This window comes from Triturus cristatus, chromosome 5_2 (genome assembly GCF_964204655.1).
Source record: "Triturus cristatus chromosome 5_2, aTriCri1.1, whole genome shotgun sequence".
Classification (NCBI taxonomy): Eukaryota; Metazoa; Chordata; class Amphibia; order Caudata; family Salamandridae; genus Triturus; species Triturus cristatus.
In genome coordinates, this window is record NC_140588.1 from 1,004,895,719 (window position 1) to 1,004,920,335 (window position 24,617).

At 44.0% G+C, this 24,617-nt stretch overlaps 1 protein-coding gene across 2 annotated transcripts in view; it reads right to left on the reverse strand.

Annotated features, from left to right (window-relative positions):
• Window positions 1-24,617, reverse strand: part of MTMR8 (myotubularin related protein 8) — a 483,391-nt gene that overhangs the window by 100,682 nt on the left and 358,092 nt on the right. For both annotated transcript variants that reach the window (XM_085608281.1, XM_085608282.1), the window contains one exon: window positions 18,070-18,270. In XM_085608281.1, the coding sequence (XP_085464407.1) occupies window positions 18,070-18,270 (201 nt within the window). The remainder of the gene's footprint in view (window positions 1-18,069; window positions 18,271-24,617) is intronic.

A 24,617-nucleotide genomic window follows, 5' to 3' on the forward strand; every position in this document is an offset into this window, starting at 1 on the left:
ATACTTCACTGAGAGAGTAACCTCCTCTGCCAACAAGTCGCGTGAAATTTTTTCTTTAGTTCATAATCTTGCCACTTCTGACCGTACCTGCACATCTTTGGTTCCTTCCCAATCTTTATGTTCCTCACTCAATGATTACTTTATTGATAAGATCCTTACTATTAAGGCCAACATTCCTCCCGTGCCCCAACCTGAACTCTCTGCCTCTTCTTCTTCACCCTCTTTTTCTTTTAATCACTTTCAACCCATTTCCTCTCAGCTTTTCTTGGATCTGCTTGCTAAAGTCAAGTCCGGCTCTCCTGCGGACTGTGCTCCTGCTCGCATCCTTAGAACACTCTATTCCAGCTGCCCTGCTTCCCCTCTTGCTCTTCTTAATGCTTCTCTTACTTTGGCTACTGTCCCTTCTTCATTCAAATCTGCTATCGTTCTTCCCATTCTTAAAAAACCTAGTCTTGACCCCTCTTTGTTATCTAATTTCAGGCCCATTTCTCTGCTTCCCTATCTTGGGAAGATCCTTGAAAGCTACGTCACTACTTGCTTATCCACCTATCTCGAGGAGAATCGTCTTTTGGCCTCCCACCAGGCGGGTTTCCGCCCTGGCCACTCTACAGAGGGCGTGGTGCTGGCGGTCATGGATGAACTTAAGGGGAAAGCTGATATCAGTCTCCCCCAGGCTCTGGTTCTCCTCGATCTGTCCGCTGCGTTTGACACAGTCGATCATGCCATTCTTCTCGACCGTGTCAGCGCAGCGGGCATTCAGGGCACTGCCCTCTCTTGGATCGCGTCCTTCCTTTTAGGCAGGACGCAAGCGGTTCATCTTTCCGGATTTTCCGCTCCCCCCCCGTTCGGTCACCTGCGGGGTGCCGCAGAGCTCTTCTCTTTCCCCTCTTCTTTTTAATCTTTATATCCGCCCTCTTGTCTCTTCTCTTCTCGAGCTGGGGGTTTCCGTGTATAACTACGCTGATGACCTCCAGCTTGTTTTCGATCTTTCATCCCCTCTTCTTTCCCTTCCTAAATTTTGCTCTACTCTAGCTTTTATTTCGCAGTGGATGAGCTCCAATCATTTGAAGCTCAATCCGGATAAAACGGAGCTTGCCCTCACCGGTGGCCCTTCCAACCCTTGGTCCCCTGTTCATTGGCCTCTTTCTTTTGGTCCTCCCCCGGTACCTGTCTCTTCTGTCCGGACTCTGGGCATTAAGATCAGCCAAGACTTGTCTATGCACTCACAAATTAGTTCTGTTGTTTCTTCATGTTTCCTTTCCCTTCGTATCATTCGCAAGATCTCTCGGTTCTTCTCGGTTGATGCTCTCAAAACTATAGTCATCGCTTTGATCATCTCCCGCCTTGACTATGGGAATGGCCTATATGTTGGCATCCCGGCCTATGAAACCCGCCGTCTTCAGGCCATCCAAAATCAGGCGGCCCGACTTATTCTTCGTTTACCCAAATGCTCTCACATCACTCCTGCCCTTAGGTCTCTTCACTGGCTACCAGTACATTTCAGATCTTTTTTTAAACTCGCCTGCCTGGCCTTCCTGGCTCACCATCGTTCCGCTCCACAGTTCATTAACTCCCTTATCACGTCTCATGCCCCTGCTCGCACTCTTCGTTCCTCATCACTGTCTTTGCTTCACATTCCCCGCTTTCGTAAATCTCGTACCGGGGGTACTCGGTTCTCGGTTATGGCCCCTCGGCTTTGGAATAGCCTCCCTCTTGCTATCCGCTCCATCCCCATCTACCGTCACTTCCGCAAGGCCCTCAAAACTTTTCTTTTCTCTCAGGCTTTTCCTGGCTAGTCCTTTTGGGTCTTCTCTGTGAGTATGTATGAGCCCCCAGCGCCAGGAAGCCGCTTTGGCCGCAGTGCGCTTTACTAAATTCCTCTTTTCATTTCATTTTCATTTCATTTCACCCGATCCGCCTGGGAAGCCTTTGGGAGCATTTTCTGAAGCCCCTACACAAGTCTCGCTGTGCGATCGCTTACGCGATAGCCAGGCGAGACCTAAAAATGACCGAGGTTTACAAAGAAATTCTGTGCTATTAATACCTCAGAGTCATTATTGCAAGCATCTATTCCAAACAAAAATACATAAACAGAACAATGAGTCTGAACAAAACAGAAAACACTTTCTAAAGGAAAACTAAACAATAAGGAAATAGATGAGGTTGTCGACGTTTCATTCTTGTTGGTGTATGCATCCGTTAGACCATCTTCAGAAATATTCAATCAATATATACATCAATGAAAGTTAAAACTATAGAAGAAAGAGACACACCCGTGAAAAAAAATAAGGAAACAGTGACTTGCCCTATAAGAGTTTAATCAAAATGGGCAAAAGAATTAAAACCACACCCTACAGAAAACACTGAGGGGTGAATACTCCAACCAAAAAGAAAGAAGTGGTGAAAACTGATTGAAACCACAGCCTTTAGAAGGCACTGAAGAATGAGACACAGACCAAGAAAAGAGGTTTAGGAAGTTGTGGTGAATAAAAGATCAATAATTAAAAACGTACTTATGAACATTCTATTAGGAATGTCCAATCATGATTGAATCTGTAGATTAATAAAAATTTCCTGGTCATTTACACGGAAAGGGAAGAAGCTTTTGAAAAGCTCGTAGAATTGGTAAACTTCCAAACTAGAAGAGGAACGTAGACATAACTTCTCAGTTATTAATCCGTATATTCGGGAGTATATAGAAATTACAACGACTAGTACAACGTGTCCTACATAGAACTGAGAGTGAATAAACATCAGTTGCAGTAACATTGCAACAGTTCTGAAAAAACATGGAACAGGATGTTATACCCATATTGATAAAAGTGGTAGAAAAAAGATAATCGCTCTCAGTATGGTTCAGTATTCTAAAATTGTATCGAGACACAGCAAGGGTGACCACCTAGCATGTAGAGACTAGGCTACTACGTCTCCACATCCAGTGCTCAAGTAGGTCAAATAGGTTTATAAATACTATGTCTCATTCGATATTTAATACAATAACTGTAACATCTCTCGCTGAGGATCTCAAATAACAACTTTGCAGTTACTGGATGCCACATAGAGTGACCCACTATTTCAAATACATGAAAAAATATTGCTATATTTTACTTAGCTTCCCAGGCTATAAGACTCTAATGTAGTAACTTATAAAGATTGGCTGAGACTTGTGTTCACAATCATATTCTCTATTTTCTATTCGTGCCTAAGCTATTTACATCGAGCGTCCCCTTACAGACATTTTCACACAATCGTATTTATTGGGGTCTACTCAATTGAGCCACTATTTTAATATATCTCGAAATGTTGCCTTTATTGTTTAAAGAGCTTACCAAATGTTACGGCCTAAATACAATCGTCATAGTCAATTCATTGGTGCTTGTGCTTGCAAAGGTCTATGAGACAAGATAACAAAATTTAATCGTTACGGTATGCTCTAGCCAAAACCAATAAAGAAATTCCAAGCAATTGCAGGATAGCTGAAAAACTCAGTGTATCCAAACTTACCGAACAAAAGACAGAGCGTAACTCCTCCGACACGCCGCTAACACTTCAGTCGACATCTGTTGGAGTATGAAAGCGGGAACGCATTTTAAAAGACTTCTCAACTGAGGTAAATGACGGACTGATTAGATGCTACGTTAGGGTTGTTTTCGGAACGGCAGCCATCTTGGAATATGCATGGCATATTTCACAATTACCGATAAACGATTAAGGTAAAAGACAAAATGGGTAGAAACTTACTATGTGTCATCCACTAACAGCAAAAATGTTATTTGAGATCCTTAAAGAGAGATGTTACAGTTATTGTATTAAATATCGAATGCAACATAGTATTTATAAACCTATTTGACCTACTTGAGCACTATATGTGGAGACGTGGTAGCCTAGTCTCTACATGCCAGATGGTCATCCTTGCTGTGTCTCTCTACAATTTTAGAATACTGAACCATACTAGGAGCAATTATCTTTTTTCTACCACTTTATCAATATGGGTATAATATCCTGTTCCATGTTTTTTCAGAACAATTGCAATGTTACTGCAACTGATGTTTATTCACTCGCAGTTCTATGAAGGACAAGTTGTGCTAGTCATTGTAATTTCTATATACTCCCGAGTATACAGATTAGTAACTGAGAAGATATGTCTACTTTGTCCTTCTAGTTTGGAAGTTTACTCATTTTACGAGCTTTTCAATAGCTTCTTCCCTTTCCGTGTAAATGACCAGGAAGTTTTTTTATTAATCTACAGATTCAATCATGATTGGACATTCCTAATAGAATGTTCATAAGTACGTTTTTAATTATTGATCTTTTATTCACCACAACTTCCTAAACCTCTTTTCTTGGTCGGTGTCTCATTCTTCAGTGCCTTCTAAAGGCTGTGGTTTCAATCTGTTTTCACCACTTCTTTCTTTTGGGTTGGTGTATTCACCCCTCAGGGTTTTCTGTAGGGTGTGGTTTTATTTCTTTTGCCCATTTTGATTAAACTCTTATAGGGCACTCATTGTTTCCTTCTTTTTGTTCATGGGTGTGTCACTTTCTTCTTTAGTTTTAACTTTCATTGATGTATATATTGATTGAATATTTCGCTAATACAGGGGTCACACAACAGCCCATTTCATCATCCTGAAGATGGTCTAACGGATGCATACACCAACAAGACCGAAACATCGACAACCTCATCTATTTCCTTATTGGTTAGTTTTCCTTTAGAAAGTGTTTTCTATTTTGTTCAGACTCACTGTTCTGTTTATGTATTTTCGTTTGGAATAGATGCTTGTAATAATGACTGAGGTATTAATAGCAAGGAATTTCTTTGTAAACCTCGGTCATTTTTGTGTTTGCTTCAATCCTTTTGTACCCTTTATATTCATATAACAAATTTGATTTATGGAGAATTCACACCTGTTTCACTAGTACCTTTTGTAGATCTTTTGGGAAGAAATTGAAAATTGAATTAGAGATTGTTTAACTGCAGGTTACCGGCTGGAACCTTGATATATCATTGCATAAATTGTCTGAGTGTGCTTAAGTGAATCCCTTGTAGGCACTTTTACCTGTTAATACTTAATTTTTCCAAAGCATCCAAGGGTCGATTGGGTTGCCCACTTTCTTTTTCTGAACTTTCAAAAAGTGGCACTTTCAGAATGGTGACTTAAAATCCAACTTTACCATTTAAGAGGGTTTTAAAGTACAGTTCTTTGAACACCAACCTTAAGTTTCCTATCTGCTACAAATTGAAAGTGAACACTTACTACATTTAATAATGGAACCCAATGTTATCCTATGGGAGAGGTAGGCATCACAGCAGTGAAAAGCGAATTTAGGAATTTTTCACTACCAGAACATGCAATACACTGCACCCTGCCATCTGGGCTGTGTAGGACCTACCCTAGGGGTGACATATGTATTAACCCCTTCCCTGCTCATGACGGAACCACTCCAACATGAGCCACGGTTGCGCTTTGCTCATGACGGAGTGGTTCCGTCATGCTGCGGCCGTTGGCCGCCGCTCCGCCCACGCGGCGCTAATTCCCCGCCTGTGCGGGCGATTAGCGCAGTGGGCGGAGACGTGACGGAACCACTCCGTCATGAGCATAGCTCAACCGTGGCTCGTGACGGAGCGGTTCCGTCACGAGCACAGCGCCACCGCGCTGCCCCCAAACCCCCCCCAGCGCCGCGGCGGAATTCCTGCCGCGGCGAAGGGGTTAAAAAGAGAGGATAGGGCCTGGCAGGTGGTTTATCTGTCAACATAGAAATGGCAGTTTGAAACTGCATACACAGGCTGCAATTGCAGGCTTGAGGCATGTTTAAAGGGCTACACAATCAGTGCTGTAGGTCCATTAGCAGCATTTAATTTACAGGCACTGGGTACATTTAGTACCACTTCACTAGGGGGTTTACATGTAATTTAAATGTGCCAACTGGGTGTAAGCCAATTCCTACCAGGTTTAAAGGAGAGAGCACAAGCACTTTAGCACTGATTAACAGTGGTGAAGTGTGCAGTCTTAAAAGCCAACAGAGATGGGTTCATACAACAGGAGGAGGGTGAAGGCGAAAGGTTTGGGGATGACCCTGGGGGTGACCTAGCAGAAAGGGCCAAGTTCAACACACCCTCTCCAGCCAAAAACTGCTTAGGTGATAGAATATGGACAACAGCCCTGTTATGCAAGGGCACTTGTCAGGTCTACCCCTCTCGGAACTCAGTTGGATCCCTCTGACTACACTCTCCTGCGCTACTGGTCAGACCCATGGGGAACCTTTCACCTCACCTGCGGAACCCATCTTTCCAGCTCCTAACCGTACATTGCTCACCGATGCACAGTAGTAGGCAGAAAGTACCACCATGGCCAACAAAGTGATGTGGCCCATTCCATCCATTGGATCAGAACCCAAATTAAGGACAACTCTCCTCATAAGGACAGTAACCAACAGAGACCACTGACCAATGCCAGTGTCAGGAGCCAGACAGCGAACCATCCACTGCTAGGCAGACGCTCTAAGCGAGGACATTGGGTAGGTATCTCTTCCAGATTTGGGGTTGGCAAGGAGTTCCCTATGGGCGCCTGAAGTTTCTCTTACCTCCGAGGTTTCTTAGAGTGGGGGTCAACAGCCCAGTCTGTTGGACACCCTTCTTACACTCTATCTCCCACCAGTACAGAGGTGGTATCCTGAGACTGGCTGTTTGCCCAGGTCTTTAACCGGAGGCTGAACAGGTGACAAGGGTCTTTCCTTCCTCTGGGCCTTCATGTCCTCTGCTTTGGAGTGGTACCCACAGAAGACATCTTTCAGGGTGCCCTGGGCAGCCGCCCTGCCCAGCTCTCCTGACACTGTGAAACTCTGTACAGTGGATGGTCTCTTGGTACAGACCAAGTCCTCTTGCTTGAGCACCAACTGGGAATAATCAAAGCACCGGAGTTGGAAATGGGGAGCCCTTGGCCTCTGCCCACCAGAACCTCCCCTATTATTTTTAGAAAGAGCATGGGAACCCTCCACCCCTTACCATACAGGGACGTTTCTGAGTCACTGTGTACCTCTCCTTCACTCTGTTGGGGGAACATGAACCACCCTCCTCAGGATCACTCCCAGGTACCAAGTACTAATCCAGAGGTCTGCCTCCTTTGCAAGCTCCCTTGGGTCAGTAAGCTTGCAGTCAACGAGGTGTTGGCACAACTCGGTAAAACAGTTACTGAGCATGTGCACTCTCAAAATTAGATTATAAAGCCCTTCATAACTACTCACCTGGCTGCCAACACCCAACCATTCAGTGCCTTACTGGAGAAGTCAAGAACATCTACCAAAGACTGGTCAGTCAGTCTGTGACTGTCCCAAACCTTAACCGAGACTCAACGTTGCGATAAGGGCTGCTTTCATGGGGGTATAGGACATCTGGTCAGCCACCTCTGGGTATCTATCCCTGTAGCTGGCATATGCCTCCGCAGACTGCCCCCCCCCAAAAAAAATTCTCTGGGACACTGTTTTCTAAGGGCTACCTCTAGGCTGCAAACCACCTATCAATATCATGCCCCACCTCAAAGCTGGGCACCAGGACTTTAGGTATGTTGTCTCCTTGATTTCCTTTGGACAATGTGGTATCACTGCCACTGTTCCTGCTGGACCCAGACAGCTGTTTGGCCTTTAAAGTCCAGCTCCTTTAGTCTCAGTTAATGAGCCAACAACAATTTTTCTCTCCTTCAAGGTTCTTTCCGCTTCAGCCTTTCTCTGCTCTGCTAAGGTTTTGTCAGCCTCAGCTCTTCGCTCTTCTGCAGCTAGTCTGGCTAGCTGGAGCTTCAGGTCTCTCTGTCCTTCAGCTCCTCAGAAGACAGTTTCAGCTGGGGATCCAGCAGGGGACCCAACCTCTGCGAGTCGTCCTCTCTCCCCTGGATACATTGCTAAGTCATTTCCACCCTCATCATACGTCTCAGAGCCATCACTCTCTTGGTCCTCTAGGACTTATATGTATTAAAAAAGGGAGGTTTGGGCCTGGCCAGAGGTGTATCTGGGCACATGAAAATGGCAGTTTGAAACTGCATACACAGGCTGCAATGACAGGCCTGAGGCATGTTTAAAGGGCTACTTAAGTGGGTGACACAATCAGTGGTGCAGGCCCACTAGTAGCATTTAATTTACAGGCCCTGGGAACATGTAGGGTCTTACAAGAATATTAAATGTGCCAACTGTGTGTAAGTCAATTTCGATCAGGTGAAATGAGAGCCCACATGCACTTCAGCAGAGAATAGCAATGGTAAATTGCACAAAGTCCTAAAAACTAACAAAAACAGGTCCAGAAGACAGGAGGGTGAAGGCAAAGCGTTTGGAGATGGCCCGGCAGAGAGCGCCAAGTCCCACAATCCTCATCTCACTAACGTAAACGGACAACGTTTCAGGAGAAAAAGTGAGGGAACTGACCTTTTAGCTTCTTTCCCAATTATACATCAATTTGCAGAAGAGGAACAGACGCTGTACTCCCGAACAGCTGCAGAAACACTTGAAAGGGTGTTAGCAACTGCATGGTCTCCTTCAGTTTCAACCTAGACATGGGATCTATTCGACATCAACAGCTATTAATAAAGGACTTTTCGGGTTTAGGAAAAGAGGTGAAAGGTGGTCTTGTCCCTATTGTTCGACTGCCTAGAGAGTGGCATGGGGACTTGTCTAGCTAAATTGTGGCTAAGAGTGTTTCAGTCAAGAAGAAAGCAGCTGGTCCTCTTGGGTCTGTACATTTCTTCCTTGGTTGAAATCAATAATTCAGCACTTCAAGGAGCAGCCATTTCTCGGCTTCTATTTTATATTGTTATTCCTCTTTGGGTGGATAACTCAGAAAATCGAGGGTGGAATTGATGAGGACTACCAAATGGTGGTTAAGATAGAAAGGGGATCACAGAAACACCATTAAAATGTAATCAGAAGCCTCACTTTAAAAAGTAAATGGCGGAGTTCAGTAAAATATATATATATATATATATATATATATATATATATATATATATATATATATATATATATATATATATATATATATATATATATATATATATATATATATATATATCTATCTATATATATATCTATCTATATATATATATTTTATTAACATTTTGTGTACCATAACAGTACCTTGTAGTACAATAGTCGGTCAAGGTGCATATACAGAGCGGAAACCTTTTACATATATTTTCATGCTTTTTGTAGACAGCTGATGCTATTTCAACCCGGCTATTGAGATTAATAGGCAAACCATAACATCCTACAATCATCATATGCAAAAGTATGATCACCAGGCAGGATTATCAGCTGTTAAATTCTTTTTGGACCAAAGACCGTGCGAATTCTATCAGCACAACAAGGCCCTAGTTAGCATGATGAGTTGGTGTCTTGACAACAACTTCTTTCTATTTGGTAAGGAGCTGTTTAAGCAACTAAGGGGCGTGGCTATGGGTGCTTGCTTCTCCCCCAGCTACGCGTGCTTGCACGTTGGCTGGTGGGAGGAGCAGGTACTTAAAAGGAACTATTCTTCCATCTTTGAGGAAAACATAGTGCACTACTACAGGTTTATTGATGATATTTTTATCGTGTGGCATGGTAACAAAGATAAAGCATTGGAATTCATTAAAAACATCAATGTAAATAATTTGAATCTCCACTTTACCTACCACATAGACAATTCCAGCTTGGAATTTTTGGATGTCAAACTGTATGTAGCAAATGGTAGAATAGAAAGTACCCTTTTTAGAAAACCTACTGCTGGCAATGTTACACTCCATGCCTCCAGTGCCCACCCTAAACACCTGATTGCGAGCATTCCCTATGGGGAATTGGTACGCCTGAGAAGGATATGCAGCACGGATGCTGAATTTAACATTTGTGCTGCAGAATCCATGCGCCGCATGAAAGCTAGAGGCTATTCAGATGAGATCTTGACTTCAGCTCTAACTAAAACATCAGCTAGAGCTAGTTTACTTCCGGCTTCAATAGCAAATGAGTCTGTCTCGGAGGTTCTATCTGATTCATCAGCTACTCCCGAGACAATTGTCAAGGCTCAATGTCCTAAACTTATCACAGCATACAGTGAGAACGAACGCAAAATTAGGTCTATCATTAATAGAAACTGGGGAATAGTACTCACTGACCCCGTTCTAAGAATGAGCCTGCCATCCAGCCCCACTATAACATTCAGTAGAGCCAGAAATATGGGGGCCGTATTAGATCTCACCAGCCCTGAAATAAGAGCCAAACCCAATTGGTTAACACCAAAAGATGGTTTTTATAAATGCTCATCTTGCCGGGCGTGCAAGTTCGGGGTAAACACAACAGAATACTGTACTCCATTCAGCCCTACACCACACAAGATAATGGGAAACTATAACTGCAAAACTGATTTTGCAGTTTATGTTCTCACTTGTACCTGTGGGCTCAATTACATCGGGAGTACCAAGCTACAGGTACATGAGAGAATTCTTCAACATCTACGTGCTATCTTGCATAGTGATCCCAATTACCCAGTGGCACGCCACTTCAAACAAGTGCATGGTAATAATTTATCTTGTTTAAAATACTATGTGGTAGCTGCTGTCCCTAAACCACGAAGAGGAGGGAACAGAGAGGCTTCGCTTAGGAGATTAGAAACTAAATTTATTCTTAACTTCGATAGCAAATGCCCAAATGGTCTGAATAACACCGAAGATATGTACACATGTCTGTGAATATGTATTCTGTATGCTACCCGGAGTAATGTGTTTTATACTGTACAGATTCTTTGAGTTTGTTTTGTGACTTAGTTTCAAATATTGCACTGTTTAGTTTTGTAAGTATTGGTGAAATTAGTGGTTACGGGAAGAAACAAAATGTTAAAATGTATATCTCATTTGTATATTTATCTTTCATTCTTGTAACCATTTTTGTAAGTAATGTTTGTCTAAATATATATATATATATTTTTTCAAAATATTTTTTCACACTATACATCACATTAATTTGCACTTGGTACATGTGTAAAATAATTCTTCAATTAGCTCTGCTATGCACTTTATCTTTTTGGCACACTTCCTTCCCAAAGTAGTAATTCTATCAATGATTACATGCATTTATGCAGTTATAATGAATTACGCATTGTTTATAAACATGTATGGATTTATCCAGGAGAAAAAAAATTCCTTTTTTAAACTGCCAATATGTATTCGTTGCATTGGTTATATTTATGAAGTCTGTTTACTATGTTCTTCATTAACTTTAGGAACATGTGACTTTGGGGGGAAGGGCATATCATTTAAAAATGGCGAAATCCATGTGCAGCCTTTATGTGAACAAGGGCGCCTTAGCCCGAAACGCGTCATCTGTTGACTGCTGCTAGGTTTCAAATAAACATCTTGCCTGAGAAAAGAAGTGGTTCGTATCTCTTTCTTCGCTGCCGAGGCTTTGGTAGAAGTGGAAGGAGTGCTGTTCGAGATTCGATATATATATATATATATATATATATATATATATATATATATATATATATATATATATATATATATATATATATATATATATATATATATATATATATATATATATATATATATATATATATATATATATATATATATATATATATATATATATATATATATATATATATTTTATTAACATTTTGTGTACCATAACAGTACCTTGTAGTACAATAGTCGGTCAAGGTGCATATACAGAGCGGAAACCTTTTACATATATTTTCATGCTTTTTGTAGACAGCTGATGCTATTTCAACCCGGCTATTGAGATTAATAGGCAAACCATAACATCCTACAATCATCATATGCAAAAGTATGTTCATTCACTGACGTCTGACACAGACTCATCCTGCGGGGGCTCACAAATATTTCCTCTGTAGGCATTCCACTTCCCCCATATCCGTGTCCTTTTTTTGGGGCACCCCCAGTGAGTGTATACTGACTTCTCTGCCACCATTGCCATGTCCATATCTTTGCACCACTGATTGAGGATAGGTTAAGTCTGGACCCCCAACGCTACGCAATATTTCATTTTGCCACTGTCATGCCAAGTGTTACCCAGTCCTGATCTGTATTGTTTAAATCTGTAGGCACACAGATATCGAGAAGACAATGTTTTGGTTCTGGGAGAACCATGACTGTCGTGACTTGTGAAAGCGTGCGCATCACCCCTCTCCAATAACGCGCTACATCTGGACAAAGCCACATAGTATGATAGAATGTACATTGTTCTCCACACTGTCTAAGACAAAGTGGTGTGTCTGTTCTGTGTATTTTGTACAGTAGCTTTCTAGTATAGCATGTGTGGTGCAGAATTTTTAATTGTACCAGTCGAAGCTTCGAGGTTACCGCTGCCTCTCTGGGGGACACCAGTGCCTCCCGCCAATCAGCTTCATCTATGTCCCCTATTTCCATTTCCCATCTGGCCTTCAATGCTGCCGTGGGGTCCGGACGGTTATTGACAATTTTCTGGTACGTTTGCGAGATCGCCTTTTTGTGTGGATGGTCTGTGAGAAGCCTCTCTTCTAATGGTGAGGATTCTTCGGGACGTGATATGCCTATCAAGTCCCATTGGCTGAACCCTTTGGTGTTGTGTAGTATGCCCAGGTTTTTAGTGTCCCATAATGGCGTGGCTTGTGTTATTACTCCCTCCCATCCAAGTGATCTCTGTGCCTCAAACCAGACGTGTATCGAGTGTGCTGTTGGACCAGTGAGGTTGCTTCTTCTAATCCTGTTGTAGAGCGCTCCCATAATCCTTGTGGCGTCAAGTAGGTGCCAATCCATTCGAAATGCTTGGTCCTCTTGGGGTATATGCAGCCATTGGTTGATGGCAACCAGCTGAGAAGCCCAGTAATATATTTTAATATCAGGAAGGGCGATACCGCCGTCATACCAGCTTTGTGTAAGTTTGTGCATTGCTATTCAGGGAGCTTTTCCGTCCCAGAGTAGAGCCGCCACTTCCGCATTTATTGCTTTGAAATATGTTGGGGTATAGGGAACGGTGTATTTTGGAATGCGTATAGAAACCGGGGGAGTGCCATCATTTTAATGAGGGCTGCCCTTCCCAGTAATTTCAGTGGCAGAGTGCGCCAGTGTTTGACGTCTCCTTTGAATCGTGTCAAGGGCAGTGTCAGGTTTTGTGCAATGAACTGCGGTCGTTCATGTGTTATGAAGATCCCTAGATACCAGAAACCGTTATCTGCTATCTGAAGTGTACAGCCACGCAGGATCCACGGCGGGGGACCGTGTAGGATATAAAGAAGTGCTTTTGCCCAGTTTATGGTGTATTCGGAGACTCTCCCATAGGCCGTGCAGACATCTAAGAGGCAATTAATGGAGCGGGAAGGGGAGGTTAGATACAGCAGTATGTCGTCTGCATATACCGAGATACGGTCTTCCCAGTCCATTGTCCATCGTAGACCTCGTATTACTGGGTCCTGTCTTATCCATGCGGTCAGGGGTTCCAGCATTAGTGCGAATAGGAGCTGCGATAGTGGGTAGCCCTGCCTTGTCCCCCTTCCCAATGAAAATTCAGTAGATATATGGCTGTTTACCACTACCTGAGCCAGTGGCTGGGTATACAATAATTTAATCCTAGCACAAAATTTGGGCCCAAATCCCATGTGGCAAAGGACGGCAAAAAGGAAGGGCCATTCAACTAAGTCGAACGCCATGTGAGCATCTAGTGAGAGCATAACTGCGTCCTCTACAATGGTTGACCTACACTCCATAACACAATGTAACCTCCTCAGCTTGAGCACCGTATTGCGGTTTGGCATAAAGCCAGACTGATCCGGATGGATCACCGTGGTGAGGTGTGGCTGTAGTCTTGTGGGAAGTGTCTTAGCTAGTATTTTTGCTTCAGCGCTTATCAGGGCTATCGGTCTATAGGACATACACAAACCTGGCAAACCACCACAGGAGTGTATCGCGATTATGGTGGCCAGGCGCTGATCTCTCGGAAGAATCCCTTTCTCAAAACTGTCTATGTTCATGGCGAGTAGGTGTGGTACAATTTGGGGTGCTGCTTTTTTATAGAATTACACCGGAATTCCGTTGGGTCCTACGACTTTCTCTGTATGTAGTGCTCCTAATGCCTGTGTGAGTTCTTCTGGTGCTATATCCTTGCAGAGCTGCTGCTGCCTCTGGAGTTAGTGTTGGCATGCGTATATCTTTAAGAAATGCCAGATTGTCGTCTTTTGAGGCTGTGGCAGTCGGTGTATATATTGTTTTATAGTGGGCCGCCATTGCTTCGGCTATTCGCTGAGGTGCCGCTGTTATTTGCCCATCATCTAATCTGATCTGTGCTACCCATTTACTCGCCCTCTCCTCCTTTTCTAACCAAGCCAATAACTTTCCCGCTTTATCACCCAGTTCATAAACAGTGCGGTGTGTTTTTGTGAGTGTAGTGTTGGTCTCCTCCCGTACGTAAGCCTTACGGGCCTGTTGTGAGTAAAATATTTTTAAAAACATGGTAGTACAATGAAAATACTTCAAAAATATAAGTATTTTGGCCAAAACGTTTCAGAAACTTGTTAAGACAAGACAATAACACATGCCCTCTGCTTGGCAAGAGTGTAAAGAACTGAAAGGCTGCTGAAAAGGTGGCAAGCCATAAACAATTTTAAGCGTGCAACAAATGGACAGGAAATGGTGAATTACATTAACAGGGTCAGCAATAGGCTTTCACTTGAGTATCATCTACTGAAACACTTCACTCGATAAGAGAGAGGACTTCCCTCCATACAGGCAGTGCAGTGTCATACAGCAAGTGGTAACAAAGATGTGATATTAGAACATGCCCACAACGATGCTGTTTTGGATCTTGAATCATACCAGTGCATCACAAATCCAAGGGAGTGTCAGCACCTCGTGGTCTCAAGACGCACAGCCAAGAGTCCAGAACCAGAAAGAGACCTTTGGGTCATCCCATTGTAAGTTAGAAGGATGAACAAAGCGTTAAACTCGCTTTAGGGCGGTATGAACGAGGTAAATTAGGGGTGTCTAGAGGGGGTCACTAGAGAAATCAATGTGAACGTTTAATAACTGAATGTTTGTAGGCAGCCTTATGGCTATTAGAATCCTACATCGCTTGCTACTGCGAACACACTGGGCTCTTGGCGCAAAATAGGACCCCTTCAGGGCTATCACCTTTGCAATCAAACAATCCACAACCTACCAACATCACCATCATTTACACACTGAACTGCTCCCTGCATTCAGCAATATAGCACTACCAAGTAATGCCTAGAGTTAACGCTCGCTTAAGAGTCATCCATCACCATAGCGGCGTGCACTAGAAGTGAGTTCATTCAAGGTCCTGGCCACTATGTAGGAGACGGATCTGCCACCTTTTCTAGCTCTGTGGATGCGGGGGATTTCGGCAAGGGCTAGGTCGGCGGAGCGGAGGTTTCTCTTGGGGGCATTGAAGGAGATTCTTTCATTGAGGTATTGGGGTCCGGTATTGTGGAGGGCTTTGTAGGCGTGTGTGAGCAGCTTGAAGGTAACCCTCTTTTCGACTGGGAGGTTGTGGAGGTGCTGGGTGATGTGGTCATGTCCTGGGATGCAGAGGACAAGTCTGGCTGCGATGTTTTGGATGGTCTGGAGTTTGCTAAGGAGTGATTCATTGATTCCGGCATAGAGAGCGTCTCCGTAGTCCAGCCTGCTGGTGATGAGTGCGTGAGTGACGGTCTTCCTGGAGTCGGGGGGATCCATTTGAAGGTCTTGCGGAGTAAGCGGAGCGTGTTAAAGCATGTGAAGGACACAGCGTTGATCTGTCGGTTCATGGTGAGTGAGGAGTAGAGTATGATGCCGAGGCTGAGGGTGTAGTTCGTGGGGGTCAGAGGGTTTCTGAGGGCGGGGGCCACCAGGTGTCATCCCACGCGGCAGGCGTCGATACGAGGATGAGGACTTCCGTTTTTGATTTGAGCTTCAGGCAGCTGCTGCTCATCCAGGATGCCACGTCCTTCATTCCTTACTGTAAACTGTGCCTAGTGATGTCGGGTTCCTTGGTGAGGGACAGGATGAGCTGGGTGTTGTCGACGTAGGATACTATGCTGAGTCTGTGTTTTCTGACGATGGTTGCAAGGGAGACCCTGTAGATGTTGAAGAGCGTGTGGCTGAGGGAGGATCCTTGGGGTACTCCGCATTTGATCTCTATGGGTTTGAAGAGGGCGGGCGGGAGTCTTATTCTTTGTGTTCTGCCGGAGAGGAAAGAGCTAATCCAGTCTGCGGCAGTTCCCTGTATGCAGGTGTCGTGGAGTCGGGCGGCTAGTGAAAGGTCTAGTAGAATGAGGGCTGCAGTGTGGCCTTGATTGAGGAGGATGCGGATGTCGTCAGGGGCGGCAAGGAAAGGAGGGTGGTCTCGGTGCTGTGGTTGCTGCGGAATCTGGATTGAGATGAGTCGAGGATGTGGTTAGTTTCTATGAAGCGCGTTATCTGGGTGTTGACGATTTTCTCAATGACTTTGGCGGCGAAGGGGAGGAGAGAGATGGGCCTGTAGTTCTTGAGGTCCATCGGGTCTGCGGAGGGCTTCTTGAGGAGTGGTTTGACTTTGGCGCGTTTTCAGTCGTCTGGAACGACACTGCTGTTTCTGAATTTACTTTGGCCAATGCCATTTGATTTCTTTACAGAATGATTACACTGCATTTCGGAAGTTATGATTTGCTCTTTATTTGATTTCTCAATGTTTGATTTTAGTGAATAATATTTTATTTTCAGATCACCATTTTGAAAAATACCTTGCTTATTTTGAAAAGTTTAATTCTGTTCAGGCCTTTTAATCTCACAATCTGTATATTCTAAAGCAGATAACACAAAGTTGGGCCTGCTGTACAGAGTTAGGAGCTAGTACGAGTAAGTGTGAGAGATGACAGGAGTTGAAGAGCAGGACCGATGCAAGCTGCTGCTTTACATCATGGAGGACTGCAACCAGAATGGGGAACAGGACAGCTATTCGTATATGTACATTCCATAACCTGTCAGAGCAAGGCTCTCTGCTGTCACATACCAAAGTTCTGCCTTACACAGCACTGTAAACATATTAAACATGCTGGTAATACACGCAGGCTCTGAGGAACAATGAGCAGTGGGACAGATTGTAGTTTAAGATGGCATTGGCGCTCAGCAGCTGGTATACACATCACCTGGTAGCGCCTAGGTAACTGTGATCCGGCTCTTGATGGTGCTACAAGTGCACAGGCACTATGCATAATTTTGATTATAGCTATTTTACTTGGCATTCCGTATAAGTATTGGCATTCTTTTAAATAAAATGTCTAAGTGACATCACTTTGTCTCATAAGAGTGATCTGAAATGGGGTGACCTGGTCACCTGTTTCCCACCTCATACTGATGCGATGGCTAACCCACTGAAATTCTGAAGTCAATATATCTGCAAAGTTATGTATGAAAAAGTATTCATAGAAAGGTAGCAACTGTATATGCCTAAAAGTTGTTGTGCTTTCACGTGAATGTACAAATACCCAAATATAGTTTACAGAGCCCACGTACAAGCTGTCAACCCAGAATTCCTCTGATGCCCTCTGGCTTCATGTACACTGGAGATTACAAGCTGCAGTCGCATTAAATGAACCAGACCCTACCTGACCCCTCTCAGGTGTCATTTGTAAGATTATCAGCAAGGTTTTCAAGGACTCATCTCTCAGGGCTGGGATGAAGCAAATTACAGCATTTGAAAAGTTAGTGTTATATGCTTCACTCCACTATGGCATAAATGGGGACATTAATGCCTTTACGAACCTGGAGTGGATTCTCCTGTGAGAATTGTACAATTTAGAGTTTCAGCAAAGTCAAAACCAGTATTAGGGCATGCACATCTAGCGCAAGCATGCCCATAACAAATGTTTATACTGGCGTGTTGTGACACAGACTTCACCACTGAGCAGCCAATGATCGCATATGTGTAAATTCTTCAATGTTGGGGCAATTGTACATGGTCAAGTGGACATCCAGGTGGAATGGTATCCATATGACTACCCACTCCCCTCTGCCCCTCGACTACAGGCACTGTCTACAAAGAATGCTCCTTTTAAAGAGTCTGGCATTAATGAGTACTCACTTCATCTCCTCGCGCTCTTTGTGACAGTTCCCGATGAAGTTCCCAAACTGGCAGGAGAAGGCGTGGTCGTGGATTTCCATCAGGAGTCGCTCATTAAACTCAAAGACACAAGGAAACTGCTCCATGAGATGCCAGACACATTCAATAAACTGAGTGAACACCGGGGAGACTTCTTTGGGGTCTCCCTCAAGATGGCCGCACCTGAGAAATTAAGAGGCACACAAATGCAAATCATATGAGAAAGGACGTCACCAATTATCGGAACAATGTCATTGGGAAGTCACAATGCAAGTGAGCAACAAACTGTAAAACCGGAGCTCATTAATGCAAACGACTTGCATGGTGCATAAAAGCTGCACAGTAAGGGATGAACTTGGAACCAAAAGGAGCCCTGGCAAATATGGGCAAACCCACCAACCATTGCCCCATGTTCCTTTCTAATCTCTTGTGCTGGTTGCCATAATCCCAGGCGAGCAGGGGACAGGGGCACCAGTAGTCGGCCATCTCAAAACGGTCTCAAATGGCTCTAGACCCCAAAGGAAAGGCACAATCTGGTCTCTATAGACAATTACTAGCAACAATAAGGAAATATTTCAGGAGACACGTGCTACACCTAGTCTATCATCATAACTATGGTAGAAATGCTTCACTCCAAGCACTACTACCCCAGGACTAACAGGCATGGTCCCATCCTCCCCGGAAATACATCTTGGTTGCCCACACTCAACACCAGATGTGCCCCACCACTCCACTTTTGATTTAATTTAGTTTATTTGTGAACTAGGCATCTCAGTCTGTTTACCAGAGTTTAAAAAAGAGCCCAGGAGAAGCAAACATTAAAACATACATGACAGTGCAATTGTTGATAAAAATGAATGCTTGCCTGTATGTCAGCAACCATTACATTGCCATGACTTTGACTTATTGACTTTTCGACAAAGTACATTTACTATTTGAACCACATTCCTAAAATCTAGGATGCTAACTGGGATGAGAATGTGGGACATTCCATAAAATCTTCAATAGTGCATGTGACCCGCTGATCTGCACAGCCCAGTAAGTCGAGCAAGTATGCACTCTGAAGACAGGTGGCTGGGAGGAACTACAGTGCCCATGATGCCCATGACCCATCGGTTTACACGCGTTGGTTCGACAACTGATCCGAGAGGAACCCGGAAACGGAAATCATATGGGGCAGGCTCAAGAGACGCAGGCCTGTGGTAGCCAGTGAAGTCGAGGAATAAATGTTTGGCAGAATAAAGGAATATCTCACCTCTGCGTTCACTACGAAACGTGTCAATGCACATAAGTGGGTTGAGGGAGATTGGTCCTGTATTGGTAGAAGGCCCGTTCAAACAAGTATTTTTAACCGCCATGCACCAAGACAGGACAAATCTGAAACTCCATGGCCCAAAAACTCCCACAGATCTATTGATTTTTCATATAAATAATAGGAATTTGAAGTTACTCCATTTAGGTTTTTACATATGTTTAAGTAATTGTGTTTCTTTTTGTTATGCGAGTATCGTGAACTATTTTGTCTTACATAAAGAAAATATTGACGCATGAATAACAAGTCAGCAGCTTACTATGTATTATCCAAGATTTATGATTCATCTAAGTACAGATATGAAGGAGGGCCAGACAAGGTGTGTGTGGGAATACAAGTAAAAGAAAGTAAAAGTTAGCAATTATTCACATATCCTCGGATTTGACATGAAGTATATGAAAGAGTTTGATATATCTATAGTTCATGGGGCACATAATGATTTTGAATTCTTGGAAACACCAGTGTGCAATAGTTTTGAAACTGTGCATTTGACGGTGACAAAAAGACCGAGCCATGGTATTCCACATTGTTGAAAGATACCCTGTGCCACCTCAGGATGTAATCACCATTCAAAATCAGTCAGGTGCCGCTGGCTGAGTTTGTCCGCCCTGGCGTTAAAAGATCCCGACAGGTGGTTCACGATTGGGGAAATGGCCTGATGCGCCAATACCAGAGATGAAGAGCCTCTTGACACAGTAAACAGACCCTACACTGCCCTGCTTTTTTTCAGTACCACATGGGGTAGTGTAGTCAGAGAGAACTTGAACCAGCTTCCCCTTGATGGACAGTAGGAAGGCTTTCAGCACCAGGCAAACGGACAGCAACTCCACCAGGATGATGAGGGTTGGGTCTCTGCCTGAGACATGGGTCCTCTGATCTCCATCTCGCCCAGATGACCTCTCCAGCTCAACAGAGCTACACCAGTCACCACCGTCGGCTTTGGGAGGAGCAGGGAGCGGGGTCTGCTGCCAATGCAATTGTGATCAAGCAGCCACCACTGCTGATCTTTTGCAGCCTCCTCCAAAACTTGGTTGAAATCTGAAAGGTTCCCCTGGTGCTGGACCCACTGAGACTTTGGGTTGCAGTGAAGAGGCAGCATATGCAACCTGACATAGTAGATGAGGCGGATGCAGGAGGCCAACAGGCCAAGAAACCTCAGAGCCAATTTCAATGATATTCAAAACCAAGGCTGAAACATCTGGATCATAGCCCAAATGTCATGGACTTGTGATGAAGGGAAGGCAGGAACTGTACCATATGGGTCGCATGAATGGGAGACTCTGCAAAGGAGCCAAGTGTGACTTCAGGACATTCATAGCGAACTCCAACTGTGTCAAAAGGCTTGCCATCGTCTGTTGGTGGTGTTCGACTGACCTGGCAAGCCCGTCTTCAATAGCCAGTCGTCGAGGTGGGGGAAAACTGAAATCTCCAACCTCCAGATATGTGCTTTAACCTTCGCCATAACGTTCGTGAATACTTGAGGGAAACTGGTGAGGCCACAGTGGAGCAAAGAAAACTGAAAATGCTCCAGACCTACCCTTTTGCACAAGTAGCGTCTGTGGGACTGCAGGAGGGGTATATTAAATTAGGTGTCCTGTGCCCTGGGATCTCCCCAACTCTTGATGGGAGGGCGGTAGGCCTTGACGGGCACACCATTTACAGGGGCTCAGGTGGCAACCATTTGGGAAAGGGTGGTGACATATGTATGGAAGCGTGTACCATACTAAAAAATGCTTCCACTTTGGTGGCTTGAGCCCTTTTTACGACTTAAAAACACCATGAATGTGAGACCCTGGATTGAATGGAACTGCCGAACCACTGGTGATCTAGATCATAATGGCGCATACATCACCTTGGAGGAGGCAAGCGAACTGCTTGGGATCTGTCCGGGACAATTTCTACAATACGCTGCACTGTCATGCATAGCCCGTGAGGTAGACTGGTTACCCAGACGAACAAGGTGTATCATACACACTAGGTGTAATGTTGGATCCAGGCTCACAGAGGGGTTTGGTTTACTGTCTGTATGCAGCCATCAAAGGAGATAGACCAACATATATAGTTGAGTCACAGCTTAACTGGGATGCGGATCTGGAGGTCCCTATGACAGAGGTGGAATGGCGCAGGGCAAAGGCACAGGTGCGGGAGACGGCAATCAATGCGAGATTGAAAATGACACAGTTCTATTACCTCCATAGAGCTTATTTAACACCTCAGCGTCTGAGTCACATTTACCCTACTAGAGTGTTGGATTATGTGAGATGTGGAGTCTCTCTGGACGGATTTGCCCATGTTACATGGGATTGTGAAATGTTAAGACAACATTGGGAAGAGGTTAGATCTGCAGTAATTCACGCGAATGGGTTTCGTTTGGCACTCACCATTAAACACGGTTTGCTAGGTCTCCTACCCCTCCCCAGAGAGAAAGGCAAGATGGGTTATAAATTTGCGCTTTTGGCCTTAGTCCTTGCCATGTGCTGGATAGCTATTCACTGGGTGCGGGCCGCACCCCAACACATGATAAATGGAAATCAGATCTATTGGGAGTGGGCCGTAGCAGAAGGGGGTACGTCTTTGTAGGGTCCGCCCACATGAAAATGCAGAGAGGGATCTGGACCAGTGGGACATGATGATTGATCACATAGGTGGGAACCACGATGAGTTATCACTGGACTTTGATGCAAGCTGTTCTCAGGACTCAGTGGGATCTAGGCACTCTACCGCTTCCACCAAACTAAGATCAGAGAGAGAGACAGCATGAGAGTGTTTCTCTTTTTGTGCCCTCGGGTGAAAAACAGTATACTTTGCTGCGACTGTGCGAGTAGAGAGACCCAAGGCCTGTCTTCCATTAAAGTATTCCAGAGCCAAATCAGACTTCTCCCCAAATAAATGAGACCCATCAAAAGGCATATCTATGAGTGATGTCTGCACGTTTGCAAAGAAGACTATGGATCACATCCATGCATGATGTTGAAGCACCAAGTTCCAAAAGCTCTGCCAAGCAGTCAGTAGAGTCTAGTCAATCATCTGATGTATATGACAGCATCTTGAGGCACCTGGATGGTTTGCACCATGGAGGCCCGAAATTCACGGGGTGCCTGAAAGATATCCCATGGAGCGTGGCAATATTGTCCTGATAAACAGCTGTCACTGACCAAACTCAGGACTAAGCAGGCTGATGAAAACATTCATTTCCCAAAAGCCTCAATTTACGACTGTCTGTCTGGAAGGGTCGTAGGGAAAGAATTCAAGTTTAGCCTGCTGGTGGAAACTTGGACCAGCAGACTATTTTGTGTGGGGTGTTGAATTAAGAAATCAGTCACCTGGCACCGCTCTCTTTTTTTAACAAAAACAAGTCTTAGCCCATGTGCCCAGAAACTTGTCCGTCAGGGCCTCATTGAAAGGCAACAGAAGTTAGGAGGAAGCCTGTCGAGGCTGTAGAACTTCTGGCAGAACGTTTCACTTCCATAGAAGTAAGTTGTAAGTTCAATAACCAAACTGTGCAAGGTATTACCACACCAAAGGAAACACTCTCCTCTGTTGATGGCGCGTCCTCATCATCACCCTGATCCACGTAGTCACTGTGTATAGTAATTGGGTCTGTTTCGGTTTTGACAAACTTTCAGCTGGTGATATACTAGTTTGTATCTGTCTTTATGGTGTAGTTTCCTTTCAAGGAAATCTTTAGTAATAATTCTTAAGCATCATGTGTATGTCTGTAACAAGGGCTATAAGAATCTGCATCATTGGTTCCCGAGTAGGCTGTTCTTAAAAAAATATCCTGATGCAGGTCAATCTCAAGTAACTCTTAATATCATTTTTCTCCATCATGTTGCTTTTCTTTAAATAAGAAATCTCCTTTTAAATAAACTGGTTCATCCTGTTCAAACTCCTTGTCTGTTTCTTGACATTTTACATGCAATTGTGATAGGCTAGTTGCATCCCGAAAAGTCCTTCATCGTCCTCATCTCCTAAACCTCCGGTCTCTAAAAGGCGTAGTGGTGAAACTCTGCTTGGTGAGGTTTGTTCTGGTCTTAATAAAGTTTCAGTTATAAACGTCAACAGGCCATCTGAGGATAACATTTTAGTCTTCACCAGTGTAGCCATCAACAGTGTAATCGCAGGTGCCACCGCCAACTCATTCATCGACGGTGTTGATAATGGAGCAACCGTCTTTGGTGTCGATGATGATAAAGTTGTGGACAGTCTCTTTGATGGTGAAGAAATCATCGCGGTTAGCCTTACTGTTGACAACACGGTAGACACCGTAGTTGTAGAAGTCCTTTATGTAGACATTTTGCCGTTGATGGTCTTGTCAACGATTCTGCCATCGACTTGCCTGATTTGAGAGAAGAATTTGCAGAAGGTTCTGACCTTGATTTCTTTTGTTTAGTTGAGTCCTGATTTGGCTTCTTTTTCTCTGTTACCTTAGGTAGTTTCTTAGGTGGTTCCCACTGAACTCCTTACCATGTTTTTCTCTCTTTAGGGTCTTTTTCTCAGGAGTTATGGAGTTGTCTTCTCCAGAGACTGGTGCTTCAGTTGTTCTCCTCTTCTGAAGCCATAAGAGAAGCCTTGCTTCTCTGTCTTTCAGAGTTTTGGCTGAAAAGGTTCTGCAGTATTTGCAGTCTTTAGTCTTGTGGTCAGGGTACAAACAATACAGGCACTCCTTGTGAGGGTACTCAGAGAAAGGTCTCATCTTATCACTGGTTTTACAAGGTCTAAATAAACCCTTTCTGGGACCTTTTGACATGGTGAAATTGTGTCAGAATTAGGCAACAGGCAGGAAAACATTCCTCAGAGAAGTAAGCAAAGTTTAAATGAAGGTCACAAAAGTAACAGTATAAAATGTTCTGCAAAGAAGTGAGCAGAGCTAACAGGGACTCCCCTTCACACTACGTGTGGTAAGAAAACAAATGTGGTGGCTCTGGAGAAAAGGAATGAGGCAGGGGCTGCTTTCCGATTAGATGAAGTTTGGTTCTACTCAAAGTGATGTGGATTGGTACACAATCTTTGGGATTGCACTTTAATACCTGGTGCAGTTGCTCTTTGCTGTTAGTTTTAATTACTGTGGGGCTCCCACCTCGACAATGGGGAAGATTCAAGCATGAGAATCGATGAAAGATTCAATACTGGAGAATTAAAACCAGGTTTCATTATACCATCAATCGCAGAACAATATCGCATATAGCTGTACGTTTACTGAGGTCATTGGTCTTTT